The following is a 26,027-nucleotide window of genomic DNA, read 5'->3' on the forward strand; positions in this document are numbered from 1 at the left end:
AAAAACAGAGGAGTAGGATGAGAGATTTGCAAGCCATTGAAGAATCAATGTAAACAAGTGCAGGTTTATGACAGAATTTATATTCAAGCATCAACAAAACTTATACACTTCCACATACAAAAGTACACACATATGTCCTCATCTTGGAACATCTTGGGAAATTGTCATATCATTGACTGACCAAATTCTTTCCTTCAATCTTGGTTTACATTCCTCATCGTCATCATTTTTGATTGAGAAGGAAGGACGTTTAGGAGTCGCGGCAGCTGGTGTTTCATTCTTGAGCATTGAAGAGACTTTCAACATGGATGGTCGGTCCGCTGGATTTTCTTGTACACATAACAGAGCTACTTCCAAGCATCGAATGAGCTTACAAGTTGAATTTGAATCATCCAGTGCTGGATCAATGAACTCCATTGCAGTACCATCTTTCCACAAGTCATATGCCTGAAACAATGCCACTTTTAGCCGTGGTTGTTGGAAACCAGCAAACGTATTAGAGGATTTACGGAATTACTTACATATTCAAGAAGATTAAGATTCTCATATGGGCCGTAAGAACATGTATTCCTCTTGCCACTTATGATTTGCATAAGCAGAACTCCAAAGCTATAGACATCGTATTTCATGGAGTATATACCTTTTCTTACATATTCAGGAGGTACATAGCCACTGCATCGAATGGGATAACAGCTACAGTAAGTGATGATGAACAACCAAATGTATATGCTGTTCTTGTGGAGAAAGTACTTACTATGTTCCAACAATTCGATCAGTGTTTGCTTCAAGTTCATCTTTTCTGAAAAGTCTAGCCATGCCAAAATCCGATATCTTGGGGTTCATCTCATTATCCAGCAAAATATTGCTAGCCTTTATATCTCGGTGAATTATTGTAAAGTTCGAGTATTCTTGGAGATACAGGAGACCTTGAGTAACACCATCAATGATGTGCACTCGCATTCTCCAATCTAGCTGATATCGTCTATTTGGATCTGCACCATTTCAGATTATAAACAAAAATACGTTAAATAGTCTGAGCTCTGCTGTAGAGGTCAATGATTGTGCAAACACCGACGAAACATAAATTCAAAGGGGAATAAAAGTGTTCAGACCAAAGAGATAGGCATCCAAGCTTTTGTTGGGCATGCACTTGTAAACCAGCATCTTTTCATCGTTCTCTGTACAAAATCCCAGGACTCTAACAAGATTCACATGTTGAAGTCCTGCTGTAAGTGTAACTTCATTTTTGAACTCCTCCAATCCTTGAGTCGAAGTTTTTGAAAGCCTCTTTACCGCAATTTCTTGTCCGCTAGGTAATCTTCCCTGCAAAAGATTGCCAGCCAGTTATACACAAGCTTGTCATGATGAGATGTTTTTATTAAATTCTATGTTCCAATCAAGCACAGCCTGATTTGTTACAGTTGGCCAGAATGCACACACAAATACACTCTGTTGCTTCACCTTGTGGTGGAGCTCTGGTAGGAGCTAGTCTAGAAGTTGATTCAGCCTCAAAATGCTTCTTGTTCGTGAATTGAGATAAAATAATGGTAATATTATGTAGTTTGCCATTATGTATTACCTTGTACACGGGTCCAAATCCACCTTCTCCAAGCTTATTTTCGCTTGAAAAATTATTTGTAGCAGCTTTAATGATAGCAAAGCTGAATGCTTGTGGACTTGATGAATTCTTGCCATGATATTCAGCAGCCGATAATTTGGCTTTTAATATGGACATTGATCTTTTCAACGCATCTGTGATACCTTTAATATAAAAGAAACGTTAGCCTTCATTTCATACTTACATAAGGTGAACTCTGTCCATACCAGAGCTAATCGGAAGAACCTACCTTTTGATTGCAACACTCGCCTTTGCAAGTAACAGCAAATAATTATGCCCATTAAGAAAATTGCTATGACTACAACAGCTGCCACAATGCCCCTCAATCGTCCCCTTCTCTTATGATCTGCATCTCCTTCGTCGCCTGCAAAATTCATGGATACAAGTACAAGAGTGATAAATAGCACCAACAAGGTTTACCGATTTTTTAAGTAATACATAGCAGCTTATGACACCATTACCTTTCCTCAATACATTACAACATTATAATGCAGTTAAACATACCCCTAAGGTATTGGAGATACGTTAAAATGTTCTTTCAAGAATGTTGAGTTTCATGTTTCTGTTAAATCTTGAACTCCTTAACTGTCTATTTGTCAGCTTCCCAGAACAGAAAAATTAGATTCCCCGTACCTGCTGCTCGAGAAAGCTCCCAATTTTCATCGTTGTCGAGTTGAAAGAAATTGTAACCAAGAAGCCTCTTCTCCTTTGCATAACCAATCTTTGCTCTAATAGCCTCAACATCATCGAAATTGATCCAATTGTTTCTCAATTTGATGAAATTCACAACATATGTACTATTAAAACCAGAAACAACACCATAACCATAGTTTCGGATTTGCGATTTGATTAACTTATAGCCCATTGAGCCATCCAATGTTAAAGCCGGACCAGATGCTGGTGCACCAACATCTTTATCTTGAGGATTCAATAGTGACCAACCATACCCATGTAAAGGCAAACCCAAAACCAGCTTGTTACCTGAAATTCCTCTGCTTATCCACTCCATTATACTATCATTAGCACTAGCCCTTCTTGATGGTCCATATAAAGCTGCATGATAACCTGTATAATTATACTTAGTTGGCACATAGTAGTCATATGCTATAACATGTATCCAATCCAAATTTTTTCTCATGGATTCGATCGGATAACTAATGAATTCTTTCTCCAGGAAGTGATATCCAGCCATTGCCAAGACCAATTGTGAATTTCCGGAGCTTCTTGCCTCAGAAGCAATAGCGTTCCTCCATTCATTGAAAAGGGTTCCTAAATTGGTCATGTTGGTACTGTTATTTGGCATAACTCCACGAAGTTCAAGGCCTTTAAATCCATATAACCTAGAAATTGTAATAGAAGATTCAATGAAGGATTTTCTGTAAGAAGACTGGCTGATCATGGAAGAAAAAATTGGAGAGTGTTCTCTGCCAACCCAGATTGATAGGAGTGTAACGATTGATGGGTTTTTAAGTTGCACCGTGTCGGTGAAGGTATAGAAGGATTGTTGATCAGAGGAATTGATTAAGATCTGATATGAGGAAGAGTTTACAAAAGCAAAAGAACATGTAAGGTGAGTGAACAGCGTAGAATCAATTTCAGATACAGGAAAACCTGTACCACAATACCAATAACCACCTTTAATCCAAGTATCTGAACTTGAACAATCAACTTTAAAAGAGATAAAGAGGAGGGTTGTGACGATGGCGATGAGAGTTGTACAGGCCATTGAAGGAAATGAGCAAAAAGTGATGTAGGTCATTGAGACATTCTAACAAACACTTGATTTACAATGAACTACCATGACCCAGGTTTCTGCATATAAGCTGCAAGAATACTAACCAATTCCATACAAGCTCTAAAGCACAAATCTTTTAGCAGAATAAATAAAATTACCACACAATCCAAGCTTGAAGTACCAAACAAAGGTAATGTATACATAAACTTAATCACAAAAGGTCATGTGTGATGGACACTCTGTTTTGGTCAGAGAGTCCTCAAAATACATTAATTTGAGAGTCCCACTTTTTAATTTTTAATTTAAATGTTGAACACGTTTTTGACATGCTGAGCACATGTCATGGACACGCTTTTACCATGATTTGTGATTTTTTAATTTATTATAGGATATTTGATTCTCTAATACTTTTATAATAGGTTGATTATATTTCTATCACCCAAAGATAGAGATTTGCAATTTTAAAACTCAAAATTTTTTTGTTATAATGTCATCGCCTATTATTTAAAAATGAGACAAAATACTCATTCGGTCAGATTTCAAACAGTGTCGGTCAAAAATCCATTTATGTAGCCGGTTAAAAAATGATATGTCATTAAAAAAATTTTAAAAATAAAATAAAAGGTGACATGTCATTTCTCTTTTACCTCTCATCTCTATCCTCATTTGCAACTTCAATCTCCCTTCCTCTCTCTAGAACATGCAAAACAATTTCTAGAGGGAGAAAGAAACTCACATTTGTCACAATCTCAAAGATAATTGTTGTTGTTATTGTTCTGAAGAGGGAAAAAAAATCAAACATGGCCGCGGGAAAGAGATTCGATGTGTTGTTCTGTGCAGACGACTCAGAGTACGTGAAGAAGATGTACGAAGGCTACTTTGACGTGTTTAGGAAAATGTTGGCGCAGGACGACAAGAGATTGGACATGCTTAGAGTCGCCTTCCCCAACGAGAAGAGGTAGAGGATGGCAACGGATTTGTCATCATCGGAAGCTGCAACTACGTGCACGGAAATGCTTTTTGGGTATTCTCGCGCCAAGATATGTAATCCTAAGCCACATCGGCATCCACGTAAGCAGCTGATGAGTTGGGTGTCAAGTTACCATTCAAATAAGCACAATCAATTTTGTAAACGTTAACTATTTGGCACGTCATTGTTGACCCTGCCCGAGCCAATTCTGCCCGAATCCCTTATTGACTCATTTTAAAACAATGGACGACCACTTTGTAAAAAAAAAATCTTTCGATGCTAAATGTGAATGAAATCGATTTTTCGATAACTAAAAGTATAATCAACCCCTTTTATAATCAATCCAATGAGCAACAGATTTCATCGATTTCCAAGTGGAGATTGTCGAAGACCCACAGAGATTGACGAAGACCAACAGAGATCGACCAAGACCCACAATCGATGAAGACCAATAGGGATCGACCAAGACAACAGAGGTCGACGAAGACTAACAGAGTTTGCTTGGGAGAATGAATCGTGTGACTGCTGCTCTCTAGATTTGGAACGGAGGATGAGAGAGAGACAAAGTGAGTCTGTGAGTGTGTGTGTGTGGGAGGCCACTGCCGTCTCTATGTAGCATCTCTGTGTTTCCTCCAATCTCTATAAAATTCACGCTTGTATCTCAGTTAAGTCAGTTTGGATGCCCTAGCCAGGTGGTCTATCATCCTTTGTTGGGCCATGCAATAGTACTTTAGGGTAACTTTAGTCACACCCCGGTTTTTTTCTGAAAACACTCATCTACTGATTTATTAAGCTTGAACTTTCCTATCATCCTCACTCCTCAATTTGGAATAGACATATATATATATATATATTAATTAATTAACGTGTTCCCAACGTATCTGTCATACCTTTTTTAAGAATCATGTATCCGCGTGTCCATGTCGTATCCGTGCCTGTAAACTTCACGTAGATTTGGCGAGACTATGAAATTGGCTCTTGTGAACCGACAATAGTCAAAAATTGCTAAGACTTGTTATTGTGAAGTTGAAAATAAGAATCAAAAAAGTCTCAACTCTCCATTTCAAGACTAACTGACCATATTTGTGAATGTGACTGAAATGTGAAATGTCAAATACCAATCTTTTCACTCTCATAACCCAATCAAAAATGTTTAAAGATTGTGAATTTGAAAATAAGAATCAGAAAAGTCTCAACTCTCCTCTTCAAGACTGACTGACTATTTTTGTGAAATGTGAAATGTAAAATATAAAGTACCAATCTTTTCACTCCCATAACCCAATAAAATATGTCTCAAGACAACAAACCTCAAAAAAGGTCTCCCCAGTTCTTTTTCATTACTAACAGCAAAGGCTCTAAAAGGCTTTGTTTAGTTGTTTTATTCTCTTTTGCCCTATTACACAAAGATCTCCGTTGTATATCTTCCACTCTTTCTTGAAGTAAAAAATCAAATACTTCAGAAACATAAATAGTCTTACATTAAATACTTTTCCTTTTTCCACATCAGAATCTCCATTCCAATCCTATCCTATGTCCTGGAGGGACGATATCAGACTAACATTTCATACTTTTCCGGTTCAAAGGGCAAACTGGTCAAAGCACAGCAAAAAGACAAGAAAAGAGGAGGAAAAAAAATTCAAGAAGCAACCAAGAAATTAAGCACCAGCACATCTGCTGAGCCTTTAAAGGGCAGAGCACATAGAGACTATCATGTACACGACATTGACCAAGATGAGTTTGAACAGTACCTCACGAATTTCGTTCTCCATGATTTCCAACATAGCTCATCCAGAAAAGAAGAGTTTTTCCAGCCAAATCGGGGAAAAGTAAGAAAGAAAAGAACAGTCAAGAATAGTGTCTAGGCCCAACACAGTCACATTACATCAAGAATGAGCAGGCCGAAGTTAAGACGGCCCATTTTGTTTCAGTTCAATTTTACAAACAGTAACTGCGGCTTCTTCAATGGACTGAAATTTGGGCCGAGCCCATAGGCCCATAAGAATTAGTCAAGGTGTTTTCCAACTGAGCAATGCTTCAGAGCCTCGACTTATGAGCCTCTTAATAGGCAACTCTTCCCATGGATTTGGCCCAAGTGCGCAAAAAACATAATTAATGGCGTCATTGGCCCAAATGTAGCAACTACTAGTACTATGAGGATTGGTTATGAAGGAAGCGAAGCACAATTGATGCGAGGGGTTGATGGAGAGCACATAAGAGGAAGAGTTCACATAAGCAAAAGCACATGAAAGGTGAGTAAAAAGAGTAGAATCAATGTTGGAAACCAGAAGGTTTGTACCGGCATACTAGTAACCACTTTTAATCCAGGTTTCTGAATTTGAACTTAGCACTTCACAGGAAAAACAGAGGAGTAGGATGAGAGATTTGCAAGCCATTGAAGAAGCAATGTAAACAAGTGCAGGTTTACGACAGAACTTATATTCGAGCATCAACAAAACTCATACACTTCCACATACGAAAGTACACACATATGTCCTCATCTTGGAACATCTTGGGAAATGGTCATATCATTGGCTGACAAAATTCTTTCCTTCAATCTTGGTTTACATGCCTCATCTTCATCACTTTTGATTGAGAAGGAAGGACGTTTAGGAGTCGCGGCAGCTGGTGTTTCATTCTTGAGCATTGAAGAGACTTCCAACATGGATGGTCTGTCGGCTGGATTTTCTTGTACGCATAGTAGAGCTACCTGCATGCATCGAATGAGCTTACAAGTTGAATTTGAATCATCCAGTGCTGGATCAATGAACTCCATTACTGCACCGTCTTTCCACAAGTCATATGCCTGAAAAAATGTAACTTTTAGCCTTGATTGTTAAGAAACAGCAAACGTATTAAAGGATTTATGGCATTACTTACATATTCAAGAAGATTAAGATTCTCATATTGGCCATAAAAACATGCATTCTTCTTGCCACTTATAACTTGCAGAAGCAGAACTCCAAAGCTATAGACATCGTATTTCATAGAGTATATACCTTTTCTTACATATTCAGGAGGTACATAGCCACTGCATCGAATGGGATAACGGCTACAGTAAGTGATGATGAACAACCAAATGTATGTGTTGTTCTTGTGGAGAAAGTACTTACTATGTTCCAACGATTCGACCAGTGTTTGCTTCAAGTACGTCTTTTCTGAAAAGTCTAGCCATGCCAAAATCCGATATCTTGGGGTTCATCTCATTATCCAGCAAAATATTGCTAGCCTTTATATCTCGGTGACTTATTGTAAAGTTCGAGTATTCTTGGAGATACAGAAGACCTTGAGTAACGCCTTCAATGATGTGCACCCGCTTTCTCCAATCTAGCTGATATCGTCTATTTGGATCTGCACCATTTCAGATTATAAATAAAAATACCTTAAATAATCTGAGCTCTGCTATAGAAGTCAATGATTGTGCAAACACCGACGAAACATAAATTCAAAGAGGAATAAAAGTGTTCAGACCAAAGAGATAGGCATCCAAGCTTTTGTTGGGCATGCAATTGTAAACCAGCATCTTTTCATCGTTCTCTGTACAAAATCCCAGGACTCTAACAAGATTCACATGTTGAAGTCCTGCTGTAAGTGTAACTTCATTTTTGAACTCCTCCAATCCTTGAGACGAAGTTTTTGAAAGCCTCTTTACCGCAATTTCTTGTCCGCTCGGTAATCTTCCCTGCAAAAGATTGCCAGCCAGTTATACATAAGCTTGTCATGATGAGATGTTTTTATTAAATTCTATGTTCCAATCAAGCACAGCCTGATTTGTTACAGTTGGCCGGAATGCACACACAAATATACTCTGTTCCTTCGCCTTGTGGTGGAGCTATGGTAGGTGCTAGTCTAGAAGTTGATTCAGCCTCAAAATGCTTCTTGTTCGTGAATTGAGATAAAATAATGGTAATATTATGCAGTTTGTCATTATGTATTACCTTGTACACAGGTCCAAATCCACCTTCTCCAAGCTTATTTTCGCTTGAAAAATTATTTGTAGCAGCTTTAATAATAGCAAAGCTGAATGCTTGTGGACTTGACGAATTCTTGCCATGATATTCAGCACCTGATAATTTAGCTTTTAATATGAACATTGATCTTTTCAACGCATCTGTGATACCTTTAATATAAAAGAAACGTTAGCCTTCATTTCATAGTTACATAAGGTGAACTCTGTCCATACCATAGGTAATCGGAAGAACCTACATTTTGATTTCAACACTAGCCTTTGCCAGTAACAGAAAATAATTATGCCCATTAAGAGAATTGCTATGACTACAACAGCTGCCACGATGACCCCCAATCTTCCACTTCTCTTGTGATCTGCATCTCCTTCGCCGCCTGCAAAATTCATGGATACGAGTACAAGAGTGATAAATAGCACCAACAAGGTTTACATAGCAGCTTATGACACCATGTTTCTGTTAAAGCTTGAACTCCTTCACTGTCTATTTGTCAGCCTCCCAGAACAGAAAAATTAGATTTCTCATACCTGCTGCTCGAGAAACCTCCCAATTGTCATCGTCGCTGAGTTGAAAGACATTGTAGCCAAGAAGCCTCGTCTCCTTTGCATAACTAATCTTTGCTCTAATAGCCTCAACATCATCGTAATTGACCCAAAAGTTTCTGGATTTGATGACATTCACTACATATGTACTATTATACACAGAAACTGCACCATAGCCATAGTCTCGGGTTTGCGATTTGATATACTTATAGCCCATTAAGCCATCCCGAGTCGTAGCCGGACCAGATGCTGGTGCACCAACATCATTATCTTGAGGATCCACTAGTACCCAACCATACCCATGTAAAGGCAAACCCAAAACCAGCTTGTTAGCTGAAATTCCTCTCCTTATCCACTCCATTATACTATCATTAGCACTAGCCCTTCTTGATGGTCCATATAAAGCTGCATGATAACCTGTATAATTATACTTAGTTGGCACATAGTAATCATATGCTATAACATGTATCCAATCCAAATTTTTTCTCAAGGATTCGATCGGATAACTGACGAATTCTTTCTCCGGGAAGTGAAATCCAGCCATTACCAGGACCAATTGTGAATTTCCAGAGCTTCTTGCCTCAGAACCAATAGCATCCCTCCATTCATTCAAAAGGGTTCCCAAATTGGTCATGTTGGTATTGTTATTTGGCATAACTCCATAAAGTTCAAGGCCTTGAAATCCATGTAACCTAGAAATTGTAATAGAAGATTCAATGAAGGATTTTCTGTAAGAAGACTGGCTGATCATGGAAGAAAAAATTGGAGAATGTTCCCTGCCAACCTGGATTGATAGGAGTGTAACGATTGATGGGTTTTTAAGTTTCACTGTGTCATTGAAGGTATAGAAGGATTGTTGATCAGAGGAATTGATTAAGATCTGATATGAGGAAGAGTTTACAAAAGCAAAAGAACACGTAAGGTGAGTGAACAGCGTAGAATCAATTTCAGATACAGGAAAACCTGTACCAGAATTCCAATAACCACCTTTAATCCAAGTATCTGAACTTGAACAATCAACTTTAAAAGAGATAACGAGGAGGGTTGTGACGATGGCGATGAGAGTTGTACAGGCCATTGAAGGAAATGAGCAAAAAGTGATGCAAGTCATTGAGACATTATAACAAACGCTTGACTTACAATGGTCATATTTGGCAGTGTTGTCAATTTTTGTGAAGTGTTGTGCGGTGCTGTGAGTTATAAAAATATTGTGCTGTGAGGTGAGTTGAAACGCAAAAATTGTTTGGTGCATCGTTATCAAAACTGTGGTGGTGAGATGCTGTCAAAAGCGGTTTCGCGCTTTTGTGTATATAAATAAAGGTTACCATGACCCAAGTTTCTACATATAAGCTGCAATAATACTACCCAATTCCATACAAGCTCTAAAACACAAATCTTTAGCAGAATAAATAAATTACCACACAATCCAAGCTTGAAGTACCAAACAAAGGGCATGTATACATAAACTTCTTCACAAAAGGTCATGTGGGATAAGCAGAGGAATCAGGAATGTGAATGTACATGTTTTGCAATACCGGCGCCGCCATGGCTCTTGTGAACCGACCATGGTTGAAAAAGTCTCAACTCTCCTATTCAAGATTGACTGCTATTTTTGTGAAATGCCAAATTTTTTGTCGCCTGCGAGCATAACAATCCGGTTCAAAGGGCAAACTGGTCACAGCACGGCAAAAAAGAAAGAAAAGTCAAGAAGCAGATAGGGACTGGTGATGTACACGGCATTGACCAAGATGAGGTTGAGCAGTTCCTCACGAATTTGAGTAGCGGGGATCTTCTGTAATTTTATTATAGCATATCCCGCTGTAATGTTATTTTGAGCACCAATAATTTTTGTCTTAATTTTTAAAAATTATAAATATATAGTATTTATCGTTATGAATCCAACGATATATTTTTTTGTTCGAAACAAAAGTTAAATTCAACATTAAAAAAACGTGACAATTTTAGACCGTCGGATATAAACTCAAAATATTGGATATGTTTGATCGGGATGAATTTGATTTTTGTTTCAAACAAAAGATATATCGTTGGATTCGTTATGATGAACACTACATATTTATAATTTTTAAAAATTAAAACAAAAATTTTTGTTACCCCAAAGTAACATTACAGTGGGACCTATTGTAATTTTATTACAACAAGTCCCCAGCACCCCACGAATTTCATTCTCCATGATTTTTCCAACATAACTCATCCAGGAAGAGAAGTAATGGGCACTTCTACCGTGAAATCGGGGAAAAGTAAAAAGGAAAAAGAAGTACAATCGAGAATAATATCTAGGCCCAACACAGGCACGTCTCATCTACAGTGAGCAGGCCAAAGCTAAGACGGCCCATTGTGTTTTCAGTTCAATTTCACAAGATAAACTTTAGTCACACCCCTAAGTTTACTAAAAATACCCCGACTTATATTGACTTCACGTTGACCACATATTTTTTCAATCCTCGACTCATAACACCCCATCCCTAGCATCTTCAAAGAATAGAGTACAAAAGAGGTTTGCCTAGACCACGAAAGCTAAATAGGGATTTGTGTGTCTCTGATCTCGCTGCAAATCACGAAAGAGAGTTTCTCCGACCTACGCACACCTCCACTGCTTGGATCACCACCGTATCACAATGGTAAGTTGTTAGGTTTTGTTTTTGTTTATGTCTGTTATTGCATTTTCTCGATCTGTGGGTTAGGAGTCCTTATACATGTGCTTCGTTGCTTGGGTCTTCAGGTTTTGTCGATCTGTGGGTTAGGAATCAGTCAGAGATGAGGTTAAGAGCTTGAGAAATCCATAGAACCCCTCTCAAATCTTCATGATCGTTGGTTCTTTAGCTTCTTACCTCTTCTCTCTCTCTCTCATTGTCCTCACCTTTAATTTCTGATTCTTGGTCTCGCGCCTTTTCCAGTTGTGCAAGTTTGAGACTTCGATTTCTTAGTCTCTAAGGTGCGCTTAACAAAGGGTGTCTTTCCTAAACATTAGGGTGTGACCAAAGTTTATCATTTCACAAACGGTGGTTGGGCCTACTTCCATGGACTGAAATTTGGGCTGAGCCCATCAGCCATGGAGCCTCAATTCATGAGCCCCTTAACATTCAACCTTGGATTGTATGTCATATAATTAATGACGTCAATTCAATAGTCGACTCGAAGTCCAGAACGAGGCCGACAAAGTCCACAAAGAAATTAAACTCCACAAAGCCTCCCATTCATGTAAGGAAATAATGTTGAAACTGCATCGCAGTCAAATTTATCGTCCTAACCAAAACTTCTTTGTTACACACTATTGCTGCTAAAGCTTTATATGTTGGCATGTTGTGCAGATGACAATTCGACTGTTTACAAACAATGTAATTAGTGGTTGTTGGTTAATTAATTTCAACTCTAGTTGCTTGATAGTGTTTATATGATTCAAGATAACCTAGTACTCAATTTCTCCGGGGCCAAACTGTATGGATTCGGAAAGCCTTTGATTCTCACTATAAATAATACCCCTGTTCACGCGTTAGGCTTTGACCCAACTTATCTTGTCATCATGTAAGAAAATCATGTGTACACGGCGACTAGGCATAGAGATGTATGAACAAAAATAGCTAAGGAGATGGTTTGTAGCAATTTTTTTTTTATAAATTCAAGTCAAAGAATTCAACAGATCCATGAAACTAGGCTCCAAGGAGGAGAGCAAGTAGGCCGACCACAAATTGATCCACAAAGACAGTTTGGCTTCTAACTGCCAAAAGAGAACCCTCAGTATTTGCATCCTGCAATCCTTTCCTCACCATCCTATCTCTTCCTTTCTTTGCTTCAAACTTTCACACCCCCCAAAGAAGTAAAAAAGAGAGCACCACCAAAGGAGTCACAAACTGAAAAACTAGTTCAGGAGTTTTAACAATGGCAGGACCAGAACAAGCAGCGCGGCATTCGACAGAGGTTCTAAACCAGCGTTCGAAAATGCCATTTTGTCCGGCTAGGATGGCGATCGGTGGCGCTGCTATTGTTGCCTCACTTGGTTACTTTGTGTTGTTCTCCAAGAAGAAACCTGAAGCCTCTGCATTAGATGTTGCCAAAGTCGCAACTGGGACAGCTCATCCTGATAACACTCACCCTGGCAAGTAAGCTAATGTATCATCAAATGATTCAATCTTTAACCACATTGTAATTGTTGTTGTTCTCGTCTGTCTTCTTCTTTCTTTCTTTTCCATGTCGTAACCAGAATTCAATAATAATCTAGAACGAATAAAGTTTTTGGATAGCTGCAAGCCATTCCTACATCTGCTCTGCTATTATTACCATCCGGCGACTACTGTTGAGATGATTGCATCATCAACAGAACAAATTTCTGGGTGAAAATGCGGGTTCATTTTTCTGATCTTCCTCTTTAAGCGAGTTGGTAGCAGAAAACTATGTCCAAGGGACAGAATTACCAGAGATGAATATTGCTTTCCTGCGTCGTCTTCTCGTCAAAATAAAGAAAAAAGGAGGAATGAAAAAGAAAACAACATCAACCGAGAGTCGACTTGGCTAGTCCAAGTCTTAAAATGATCTGTCACCGTTAACGATCTTCCTAGTGTCATCCAGGTAATAGAAAGAAAGAAGGGAGAGTTCATCAACCCCAAAATTACTCGGCTACAATGCAACAAAATTGAGTCATACATTTAGAATTTATAAGGGATCAAGCATATAGCCTATACGCTTAGTAATTAGAGTCTCTGAATAGCAAGTGAATGGAATCAACATAGATGATAGAAGGCCATAACGAACTTTTACTTTCGCATGACTGCGCACTGCCCACCGCAGTAAATTAATAACGTAACCCCCAACAGCAAAGACCATTCACCTGTTATCGAACTCTAGTTCCAACAATCGGGATTTGGGATCATTCTTCTGCCACCAAACTGAGTCGTTCATCAGATGTACTTTTAATGTCGCATCTAATGTGACTTGCTTGCATCATATCATTATACTAACAACAGAGATTACCAATTGATGACAGCAAACCACGCAGCTTTCCTCCGTCGTTTGGCATTTAAACGACATTACCAGAATGCACGTTTCTGTTCTTGGATAATTTTAACCCATCCAGAGCTTCAATACTCTATCCTTTCCACCAGAAGCTACCTTCTCACCATCTGGACTCCAATCAACAGCATAAACCTTTCCAACAATAAAATATAAACAAAACTACTAAAGGCACCAGAATGTTGAAGTAAGAAAAAGTGAATGCCTCTATTTCAAAGTAAGAAACTTACCTCATCCGCATGACCAGGTAGGTCTTGTTTCAACTTCTGAGTTCGAATATCCCAGACCTAGTAAAGTAAATAAAGTCTTAATCTGCAGATAACCAACCCAGGCAAAATACAGCAATCAAATTAGAACACCCCCCCCCCCCCCCCCCCCAAGGCCGAAATAATGATCATGTGATTCTCTTGGATTAAAGACACTAGCTTACTCTGTTTCATGAGTTAAAATGAAGGAAAATTACTGATTTATCTCCTTAGAGGATAGATTACAGGTAGATTGTCTCCTACATACAATTACCACAACTTTAATTCCCTAATTGGTTAAAAATCACCACTACCAGACTCATCAAAGAATATTTATCAGGGGAATTTTGATAAAGAAATTACTTTATTTGCATTCCCTATATGAAGAAATTTTCAAGGCAAAAACTTATAATCTCCTTCCTATATTTCAATTCTTTTCTTCTCAAATGACGGGGGGCAGGGGGGAATAGGTTTCGCTGCAATGCCTAGATGTTGAATGTCCTTCTAATGGTATATTAAAACTGGGCACTGATGGCATGTTCTTAATGATTTCCTGTAAAGCCCTCAATTCGTCAAGTTCAATAAAAGTTACCTTAAGCGTGGAGTCTTTGCTCCCACTTAAAATAAGCCTACTGTCTGCAGACCAGCTGTAGAGAAACATTCAACATAATGAGTTGTCAGTGTCACCATACAACCTAGTCAAACACATATAAAGAAGCTTCCAATGGATTGCAAACCTGATTTGATAAACAGGCCCGACATGGCCCCTAAAAGCCGCAACAAATTTCCCTGTTGTACCACTCCATAACTTCACAGACTTGTCAAATGAAGCACTAGCCACCCAAAGTCCATCAGGAGAGAAATAAACATGGTTCACAAGCTGTAGGCAACAAAGAATCAGTTTAAGGCTTACTCCCAGGAAAATAAATAATCACAGCTTGCTCTCCGTAGAAAAAAAAACTGATCATAATTCATACCTGTTGATGACCTGTCATGCGAGTTTTGGGGTGCTTGCTAACGGCAGGTTCCCAAAGGAACATAGTAAAATCATCAGATCCGGAAACCAATCTTTCAGGGGCATTTCTTTTCATTTTGTTATACCTTTCTAGAGCAACCTATATTTGCCATTATAGTTTATTAGTTCCCTAAAAAGGAGCATAAAACAGTGACATGTTTCAAAAGTACTCCTAAACAAATATGGGAAATAACGATACTCAATTTAATAAGCCTTTTTGAGATCGAAGTTGGAGCACACGGAAACATTACCACACAGCCCCATACAATAAAAATAACTAAGCCTAGTTTTCGTGATTGGAAACAAGATTTTTGACTACTTTATAAGACTCTTATATAAGTCCAGGGGTCTCCGGAATCAGGAGAGAAAAAACTAGGATGCCATCCATTGAATTGAATAGCATGTGAAAGACAATTAGATATTGACCCATTTATCAACAGTTGTATCCAACTTTCATGCATAACTACCTTTTGGTTAATGCAAATACTACACAATTTTTCTGAAATATGCATTACTATTCCATGAAAGTAAATGCATCCACTTATCGGGTACATTAAAATTAATGCTTGACAGAGTTCACACTTGACAACCCAAGAATAAACTAATGATAACAGAATTGCATGACCTTATGTAACAATCAAATTAAACAATAAACATTTACCTTCTTCATTTCTTCTGGAGATGAATATTGTTTGCCTGTATGATCAAAAGCACCTGTGCGAAGAACATATTCGGTGCTCAATGCAAGAGAGTTAACCCAATGTCCATGGCCCTAAAGTGAAGAACAAGTGTCAAAGGAGAAGTGGATGAAGAAAGTGAAAGGTTCTATATAAAGCACACACACAACAAGCATTAGGAGAAAGCCAAAATTATTCATAAACTTCAAATAAGTATAATAGAAATCCAATCCATGATATATTGAATACGTTCATCAACAATATATTCCATAGGAAAAATCCCCATGTACTACAAATACTTCAAATTATCCCATTTATAGCTTCAATAAGAACCTCACAGGTATGGGAAGAGCTCTTGAGAGCATTTCCCCAGTTTCAGTGATACTATTATAAAATTAAAGCACCTAAAGAAATAGAAAGGTGCAGAAAATAAAATTAAAAACCCCACAATAAAATAGAAAGATTTACATAGTTCAGCACTAACACACTGAACCGCCGTTAGAAATGAATTTGATATCAGAAGATTAGAACATACAATGTGGCATAATAAAAAAATTTCTCAACAGTACATACAGCTTACCTTCAACTCGCGAATCAGCTTCCCTTGCGTAGTTTCCCAAATTTTTATGGTACAATCCTGTGAACTGCAATGATCAAGAGGAAGAGATTACTATTTTCCCATCTTCTTGTCCATTATAGTAATAGTAATAGATACTGCACCTTTTTAGTCTCGAATGGTGAGCTATGTAGCAAGAAATTGTAGAGTCAATAATCTTAATGAGAAGGTTTACAAGTGCAAATTGCGTTTGCAGGTCATCAAATCACAAGAACTAATGGCCATCACATAGGGATGCTTTGAGAATCCATTACTTCTACCAGTTTAATATAGGGGATACTTCATAGCAATGTGGTTAGGTATCCCCTTCCATTTAATCAAACGATGATTTCAGTAGATTGTACTCGTTTTTCCCCTTTTCCCAGTTATAAGATCAGCTCAGGTCTTCCCCCCGCTGCCCAACCACAAGGTCCACAGCAAAAAAAAAAAACCTTCCCCTCGTCACAGAATAGATCTAAAATACACACGGAAGACAGAATTTTGAATATAGAAGTTAAATATATTACTCGGGACACAGAAAGATACCCTGTATATATGACTCCATCTCCGCCCCATTTCACACAAGTCACAGCAAGAGTGTGGCCGCTAAGACAAATAACACATTTCCTCATCAAAATATCCCATATGCGTGCATCACCATCTTTGCTAGAGCTTACAAACCGGCGGCAGGGAGCATTGAGGTGGACAGGTTCCCAAGAGATACCAGTAATCCATTTCTTGTGGCCCTATAAAGGAAAAAATAGAAAGAAAAAAAAAATGCGGTACATTACATATTAGTGTACATGTATCAACAACAGCATTCCATCACAAAAAAAAAAAAAAAAAAAACCAATCAACAACTGATAGTAATTTCCCAATGATCAGTCATTATAGCATAAGAAGTTTACAGTAAGAGAATTGCCATATGGCTTCCCAGTTTGTGGATCCCAGCACTGAAGTTCTCCGGCCTTGCTTCCACTAACAAGATGCTTACCATCTGGAGACCATGCAATACATAGAACCCAATTCTTGTGTCCTGAAACGCATGAGAAGGTTTTCGATTACTATAAGCATGCAGTCGAACTAAACTTGGATGGAAGTCCTACTCTTTGAAATGTCAATACCCCAAAAAAGGAAAGGAAAAGGTTAAACAACTCTCATGTAAAGTAAAAGGCTCCGACTGCATTGGAGGCGTGGTAAAGGAAGGGCAAGATGTGCATCGCGCTAATCCTACGTATTGGGAGGTTGTTGCCAGGATTTAACTGTGTACTCCAAGTCAAGGTGAAGCAACTTTACCACGATGCCACAAATGGTCAAAATATACAGCATCCCAAAATGACCATAAGCATAGTCAATTGTTTAATCCAAAGAAATCCCTCCTTATGTTATAATACGGAGAATCTAGTTGTCAATTGACCATGCCCCCACTCCCATTTCTGGGTGTTTTTACTAAATGGTTTGTCATATACAGTAAAAGTAAGAGATGAGACTAAAATTCGCAACCTATACATGTATACATCGGTGTCTGGGTATTGAGATCCCATATTCGCACGGTGGTATCGCCAGAACCACTAGCCAACTGTCGCCCGTCAGGACTAAAAGCAACTGAAAGGACTGCTTCTGTGTGACCTGCAGTAAAAAAAGCATGAGAGGGATTAAAAGGGATCCACAATTTTTATTTTGAATGCAGAAGAAAAATATTTTATCAAGGGGCACTAAGTCGATGCAACCCAAACAAGTAAATTACAGGGCAAAGGAAATGCAACACAGTAAAAGGTAAACATAAAACAACAATGAGTTGGGTTAAATCAACCCTGAAAACTTGAAGAACATTGCTGTATTGTCTTCAAACCAAAACTTGGTCATAGAGTGTTAGCGATCTATAAACTCAAATTCTTTTTCCATTCAAAAAAATCTATAAACTTTCTAACTCAGTTTAATTCTCACTGAAAAAATCTATTGTTTCTTTCCAACCACACTAAACAAATAAAGTAACAGCAGTGGTCCATTCATAGAGTAAAACATCTGAAAGCACAAGAAAATCCAGTACACAAGTAATATCCCTGCACCGATTGATGTTGAATATATCAAGTAAGTAAGATATAACAAAGTCCAAGAATTTCATATCATTCAAAGCTATGTAGTGCAGAATATGTCTGGACGGAAGTTAATGTGTCATACCAGCAATTGTTGCTGAACAGCGATTGACTGGACGAATACGGAATACAGCTTGAGGTTGATAAACTATCTGCAGTACCTTCTCCACGGAAACTGAAATTTTCTCGAGCACAAAAGGCATGACATAAATGCAAAGTCCCCGAAACCAACGTATAGAATGCTATGCTCGAACAAATTTGGCAGACAACCAATAGTGGGGGCTGGTATTTTTCACTAAAGCCTTCTTTGTACTTTAACTAACCTTTGTGTTTCTGTAAGTAAGTTTCAAGCGGTACAACAAGCTCTTGATTTGATATATAGAAAGCATATGGCAGCTTCTCCTCCTGAACAAAATCCAAAATCACCCTTTCAATAGAAGCAAGAATACTCAAACCATTCATGATAACCATTTAATTTTGCCTTCTACTAGCTTGAAGAAATATGCTGCCAAAATCCTAGCAGCAAAATTTTGGTTCACTGAAACCCCGCAAATAAGCAATTAGAGTAAAAATCTAATCTTTTATTCCCCAACTTCCAGAGAGTCTATTAAACCATATGGAGCAGAATTAAGCATATACAATTTCAGTGAAAGATATAAATATTTACTAAAAAGTGGAGTTTACATTGTTGAGAAGGTTATTCACAAGCTGTTGAAGCTGTTGAGGACCAACGTTCTGTGGCAGATACATGGGCGCCCCCAAAGAAGACCCTTCTGGATCGGCCAATTGACAAAGGACATTGTTTACCGTCTCTTCCTCAATTTCAATCTCCATGTTTTCTGCTTCAAAATCGAAGACACCAGGTAACCCAAAAACAACAACAGAACTGCACCTGCCGAATCGAGTTCAATTCATTGGAGAGAATAAGAAGAAAGAAATTAGTCTTCCAAAATCGATTCAGATGGGGTCAATAATCGCCGTTGGCCGAGATAAACCTTAGCCTGTTTCGCTGCGAGGAGTCGACCTGGGTTTAGGAATAGGGAGGGAAGCTCGTTTTAGCTCCAACTGTAGACGGAAATGACCTTTCTATCCTTGTTAAATCCGAAAGGCTACAACCCTAATTGAAAACACCTTTTTATCCATATGAAAGCCGAGACTGACTTCCGATAAAACTGTCATTTACCAATCCTCTAGGAATATCATATCATTTACAAAAAAACATATACTTTTTTTTTTTACCATTTGAGCATTAGAATCGAACTTTAGACACGTGTCTAACAAACATAGTCGATTGCCAAACCAAGTCACATCTCGTTGATAAAAATAAAATACTTATATAGATTTATATACATGTCTATTCCCAGATATACACTAAATCACTTAAAAGAACACACTTTATATACAGGCTCATACTTAAATATTTAAAGCTCTCTCAGTCTTCACTGTCTTCTTGTGCGAGCACATCCTCTATTTGGTTGATTGACGAACTGCTTCGTCTAGTACTCTCCTTCGCGATACAATTATGCAAGTGTGTAATTGTGTTCATGTTGCTCCGTAAGTAAGTTCGTCTTAAGACTCTCATCTCTCTATAAGTTTAAATGCTTAATTAGTTAATCTCAGTAATTCTTTATCAAAAAAAAGAAGCTAATCTCAGTAATTGCGCTGTCAATTAAATATGTATAATGTTGTAAATAGCCTCTAAAAAAATTCGGGTAGCTCCGCCCCTGATTATATGTATATGAAAACATCCTCTTGATTCATCAAATTGGTAGGAAGATGTTTTATAAGTAGACACCATGTTGACTGTTGAGATGACTTGGGTTTAGATAAGTATTCTTCTTTTAACACGGCAGAAGAAATTGAGACCGAAATTTTTGACTTGGTGAAAAGGGGCATGTAGAATATTTATTCATTCTCAGTATTTTTATGGCCTTATCTAATATGCAACTTCTCCTTTTCTTTCATTCTCAACAATCTTTCTCGTCTTGGCATCAACAGACAAACACATGATATTGGTGAATGATGGTTTTAGATGGATGGTAAAGTGCATGTTAGTCATATTCTCCTATCATCATCAGGGGCGAAGCCAGGATTTCACGTGAAGGGAGGCCTGAAGGTTTGTGGGGGTTCGGGGGCAACGCCCCCGAAAATGTTTTTTGAGCTATTTATTTTTATTGTTAGAATTTAGTACAATAAATATAACTTTGTTAGATTATAATCATTTTAATTGAATATATGATCAATAAGGTTTGTTTCATTATGCATAATAGATGAAATATTACAAAGAGTTGAAATTAAATAAAGTAAATAAAGATGATTCGATTTAATTTTTAGATGAATAAATTGAATAAGAAATAATATTTGTTAATTATTGAATAAGGAACAATACCAATTATGCTTCCTTTATCAATTTTTTTACCATCCTTAAAACCAATATTAAATCAGAGAAATATGCAGAATAATAATAAGAAAAAAAATAAAAAATAAAAATTTAATGATTGTAGCACGCTGGTTCGAACTGGGGACAAGGAAAAGCCCTGCCAAAATGCACACCATCAAGCTTGCAAGCCGTATATGTAATACATATCAACTAATAGGTATATGTACTAATTTTTTTGTCAAAATTCAGGGGGGGCCTGGCCCCCCCTGGTCCCTCTGTAGCTCCGCCCCTGACCATCATGGTTTGATCCTCTTCGAAGTCATGAGCCCACATATAGATTTTCTATAGGTTTACCTGACATTAGTTTGTGGCTTAGTATACAAACCCGATGGTTTTACCTAGTATGAATCTAAAATGAGTAGTGGTTATAGGTCCCATCGGGAAAAAAGAAAAACACAACTACACAAGTATTGATCAAGCCGTAAAACCCAACCCTCATACTGAACGAAGACCCAAAACCCTAACAATTAACTTAATTTATTTAAATCAAGCCAGCTACCTCCCATTGTCGAAAACTGGTTACATGAATTTGTAAAAGTTGGAGGATCGCTTGTGGCCACTAACGGGAGCATAACCAAAGACACCTCCAAAAATCTTCACTGCTTTCTTTGCTTCAATCTTGTATTGTAATCTTCCATTGACTGAGTCAATCTCCTGACAAAACTTGACTTTGTCACCAATTTGAAGCTTGTTGTGTGCAACAAAAGCAAGCCAACCCTTTGAAAGAACTGGTTTTGGGTGGCCCTTCTTGCGAACTGAGCAACCAAACCTCCATAGACGCCCAGCTCTATCCATGGCGTTGAAATCCACTGCTCGGCGACCAACTCCAAATGACGGCAAAGATTTGAGGGTGCTGGTAGGAACTGACAGCCTTTTCTCAATGTCAGTCTTGGTAAGCAGTTTTGAGAGTATGATTGCCATTATTACTACACAAGGATTTATGAGATGTTTTTGGATAATATATATGAAGAGGCTCTGAGTGTCTACGAATCAAACGGAGAAAGTGTATTCTGAGTGGGGCCCACTGGAACGGACCCCACTGTTTATCAGAAAGCATACTGTCGGCCGCAACTGAGTCTGGCTGGCTGCTGCTGTGTGTGTAATATATATATATATAGTGGGCCCATCCATTATTTTGCATACGTGTCGTCCGCAGTCCGCACCTGAGCCTGGCTGTAAAAGGTAAGCCCGTAAAATACGTCAATGCTTGAGCTTTAACACGTTATTGAAGAGTACTGAAATTCAACATGCGCTACGTCACCGGTTGAAATTGATGAGTTTGCTTCACTTGGAGCATATGAAAACTTGATACTACCAGTCTATGAAAAAGCATATTTAAAATTTCTAGCAAACTAAGACCGTCGGATGTTGGATTTGTGCGGCCGACATGGTCAAGAACGTTAGATTTGTGAATGAGGGCCTGCAGTGATAAAAGGCCCACAAATTGTCATCGCAATCATTTACATTAAAAAGGACAAAATAAAGATCAACCTCTTTATCCAAAAGTTTTGTTTTGAGAAGGGTATTGTTAAAAATCTTATTTCATAAAATTCATATAGTTTGAATTAATATTTTAAAAATGATAAAAAAAATAAAATATATGATTTTATTGTCTAAAATACTCTCATCTTCATCCTCAAACATGACACATATCTTCTGTACATGATTCATCTCTGACCTCCGTCGGAAGCTTCGCTTTGCCATTGGAAGCTTCGTCTATATCCCTCATGGCTTATTCGAGAATTCTATGATATTTTTTTAGCGATTTTTCATTCCCTTTTTTATTGTATTCAAATTAGATTTACTCATACTCATCACGGGACCTATGAATCTTGTTGTTTTCATTTGATCTATCATCACATCATTATTTTCAACATTTTCTGTAGTGGTTTTCGTGGTTTTTTGTTCTGATTTGGGATCTATAGACTGCAGGTGATATGTTTTTTGTTTCGATTAATTTGATATCTTTCATAATGTTATATGTCTTGTCAAAATGTTATCTATTTGAAGTTCCAAAACAGATAATATATCAGAACGGATATAATATCTGCAGATTCATATATGATTTCAGAAGAAAAAAAGAATTCGAAAAAGCAATAAAACCTTAAAGGTGATGCGCCTTGGTCCGTGGAGTTGATTGGAGGTGTTGATTGTCATCGGCGTTGGTCATATTGGCTGGATCTAGCTCTTTTTCAAATAGTGACTGTGATTTCAAGAAGTTTTTCTGGCGACTCAAGTGATAATCGACTGTGGGTGATGGCTGGGCTTTGATCGGATTGACCTAGAGCTTCATTTCTGTAGTTCGTTCGTCGAAAATGATGGTCGGACGACAAACTTTCGATATGATGGCGCAAGGAAGAAGGAGGAGGAAGAAGAATAAATAAATAAGAATAAGGAGGGAGGATATTTTTGTAAGTTGATAGGTTTTTTACTTTTTTTCCTAAGTTCTTTTTTTTTAGATTATCTTTGTTGAAATACAACTATTAATTTTTAACCTCATGATAAAAACTCCTTAAAAAACACATGGATTTGAAAAACTCCAGCTCACTCACATCACCAATATTGTCCACTTTAGGTTTATCAATTCTCATGAATACATTAGGTGCCCGACTTTGTTCTTTCTGGTTTTAGTACTTAAAAATATTGTCCACTTTAGGTTTATCAATTCTCATGAATACATTAGGTGCCCGACTTTGTTCTTTCTGGTTTTAGTACTTAAATTAAGGAAAAACTTTAACAGAGAGGAAGTGAGACTTTCAGAGTTCATTATTTTTAATTCAGAAATCATTGATTTTGAAGGAATAATCCATAATTCATTATTTTTAGTAATCAAATTATAGTTCGTGAAGCATAAGTTACGGCTTATTAAAGTAATTAAAAGTGATGCAAGGGTTGACGTCACGCTTAACCTGGCCGCAGTGGGAACCATGTGCGCAATTGCCTAGGGCCACGGACTATAATTTCATGCTTTTTGACTTCGACTATCGTGCAACGCAAAAGTCGAAAATCTCGTACATGCATTTTTCTTCCATTTTTTTTTCCAAATACATCGAGACTTTTGAGAAATTTATTTTCCATTGAAACCGAACCTTAAACAAACATATACATAATTCAATTGATTATCAATCGAATCAGTTCTCGTTGATCTTCATCCTTCCTCTTAATGGACAATGACCACGCCAAGAATTATCACATAAAAACAAGGGGTGATTCATACAACATATCTACTATATCTTATCTCTTCATTTTTTTTTTTCATGAATAAACCAAGAATAGAACAGTTTTTAAGCAACCAAAACCATACCTCCTTGAAATCTGACAAAAACATGACCTTAATGTACTTTGTGTGCAAAAGTCTTTGAGGGGATGTTACCGTATATGTAAATTAGGGCTTCATATTAGGATTGATATGTTTGTATATAAACCAATATAATCTGATGTATGCTGTTGTCAAGAAATAAACGAAATATTTTGCTCTCCCATGCATCTTACGAGAGTATGATGAACCTTACTCACTAAAACAGTCTAAGCACTCTCCATCCTCTCTTGTCAAAAGTACTTTCAACCAAGCTCTCTGCATTTTACCTACCATCTTGCATCTTATATATTTACCTTGTCAGATCTACTTTCGAATTATAATTTGATCGTCGGAGTTTCTTTGACAAGCACTCCGTCAGTGTCCAAGGTTTTTTTATCTTCAATCTTTCTTTGTTTCTCAGAACTGTAAGTGCCCCACAATAAATTTTATTGTCTACTCAACGATTATAGATTCGAACATCATTGTACTGTCTACTCAACGATTGTAAATTCGAACATATACAATGATAAGGACATGAATAAATAATAAACGGTCTCTTAAAAAGGAAATTACAGAGGAGGAGAGAAGTAGCAAGCATGTGGGAGAAGGAACAAAACGACAACATTTTGGTTGATGTTTTTATTATTATTATAAATTATTTTCTATTTATGTTAATTTATTACAATTTGTTATAACTTAAATGTATAATACCTCTACACATAATTTAAACAATAATTTTAACACCATATATGCTACCAGCAAAAGCAGTACCTACCAGCTACCAGCATTTCAAGCAAACTAAGACCGTTGGATGTTGGATTTGTACGGCCGACATGGTCAAGACCGTTGCATTTGTGAGAGTGACGGCTATTTAACTCTAGTTTTGGGGCTTTAATTAGTAGCTTTTGACGCCTTAATCCAGCCCACGGTCACTGCATCTGAAAGGAGTTGGACAATGAGATTAGAAGTGTCATGGACTCATGTGGGCCAGCCCGTGATCCACCTATAGGGCCGGGACTAACACTGCCCATTGACTTTGGTCAAAGGGTAATGCCGGGCCGAAGGCTCCGGCCCATTTAACACCTTCAAATTGAACAAAAGTCTTTTATGGTGATCACAAAGAACCTCCTATGGTGATCAAAGTCCCTTAATTAGTGTGGCTGGCTTAGCTAATAAAGTTCAAGTAGATTGTCCCTCTCCCTTTTTTGTTTTATTATGTGTGCTAATTAATATTCTTTCTTGCCTTAATTTCCATGAAGGCAGAGAATCAACTTCAAGGGGTGAGATCATAGGTGATCTTTAGTCAAACTAGTCCACAAAATTTTCAAATTTTGGTTAGATATAATAGATGTCTACTTCACCTTACTCTCTAAAATAATCTTAACCGGCCTCTATAACGTGTTTTCATAATTGTATTACTATAAATATGGTTCCATTGAATAAACTAAATTTTTTATCAATATTTATAAGCAACATAACTGGAACACCAATCTTCAATTTAATTCATGGTTTGGAAGAGAATAAGATATAATAAAATTTAATAATTATGAAGAATTTATCTTTACGAATACGATGTCTTGTCTTGTCTATTGTACCAATTGTACCTTGTCTTGTCTATTGTATCAATTGTACCCTTTGGTACAATAGACAAAATCTATCTGGAGTTACCCACTAAAAGCACAACTTTACCTAGCTCCAAAAGGTTGTTGAAAATTTTTACGATTTGTAAACCTAAGAACATCCCTCGAAGTCTTGTCCAAAACTTCAAATGGATATTTGTTAGTTATAGGGATTTTATCCCATATTATG

General features: G+C 37.5%; 2 protein-coding genes across 3 annotated transcripts; both read right to left on the reverse strand.

The window, feature by feature from the left end:
- Positions 1 to 50: 50 nt before the first annotated feature.
- On the reverse strand, positions 51 to 10,420 carry LOC119997019. Its single transcript, XM_038843790.1, has 19 exons — positions 8,813 to 10,420; positions 8,527 to 8,661; positions 8,259 to 8,440; positions 7,792 to 8,002; positions 7,434 to 7,671; positions 7,201 to 7,351; positions 6,821 to 7,126; positions 4,740 to 4,962; positions 4,457 to 4,543; positions 4,232 to 4,403; positions 4,001 to 4,129; positions 3,458 to 3,524; positions 2,252 to 3,386; positions 1,848 to 1,982; positions 1,580 to 1,761; positions 1,113 to 1,323; positions 755 to 992; positions 522 to 672; positions 51 to 447 (listed from the first exon to the last, which is right to left on the reverse strand). The coding sequence occupies exons 1-19, from the start codon at positions 10,077 to 10,079 to the stop codon at positions 139 to 141; spliced, it is 5,529 nt and encodes a 1,842-aa protein (XP_038699718.1). The 5' UTR covers positions 10,080 to 10,420; the 3' UTR covers positions 51 to 138.
- Positions 10,421 to 13,415: 2,995 nt separating this feature from the next.
- On the reverse strand, positions 13,416 to 19,542 carry LOC119997998 (notchless protein homolog). Of its 2 annotated transcripts, XM_038845260.1 has the most exons (13): positions 19,165 to 19,541; positions 18,804 to 18,885; positions 18,566 to 18,655; positions 17,888 to 18,013; positions 17,293 to 17,420; positions 16,931 to 17,130; positions 16,370 to 16,433; positions 15,774 to 15,884; positions 15,075 to 15,212; positions 14,835 to 14,977; positions 14,690 to 14,744; positions 14,083 to 14,139; positions 13,416 to 13,987 (listed from the first exon to the last, which is right to left on the reverse strand). In XM_038845260.1, the coding sequence occupies exons 1-13, from the start codon at positions 19,312 to 19,314 to the stop codon at positions 13,904 to 13,906; spliced, it is 1,428 nt and encodes a 475-aa protein (XP_038701188.1). In that variant the 5' UTR covers positions 19,315 to 19,541; the 3' UTR covers positions 13,416 to 13,903. The 2 variants fall into 2 exon arrangements, with proteins under 2 accessions (XP_038701188.1, XP_038701189.1); XM_038845261.1 differs by lacking the exon at positions 14,690 to 14,744 and having other exon boundaries at positions 19,165 to 19,542.
- Between the last annotated feature and the right edge of the window lie 6,485 nt (positions 19,543 to 26,027).

The sequence above is a fragment of the Tripterygium wilfordii genome, chromosome 4 (genome assembly GCF_013401445.1).
Source record: "Tripterygium wilfordii isolate XIE 37 chromosome 4, ASM1340144v1, whole genome shotgun sequence".
Taxonomy (NCBI): domain Eukaryota; kingdom Viridiplantae; phylum Streptophyta; class Magnoliopsida; order Celastrales; family Celastraceae; genus Tripterygium; species Tripterygium wilfordii.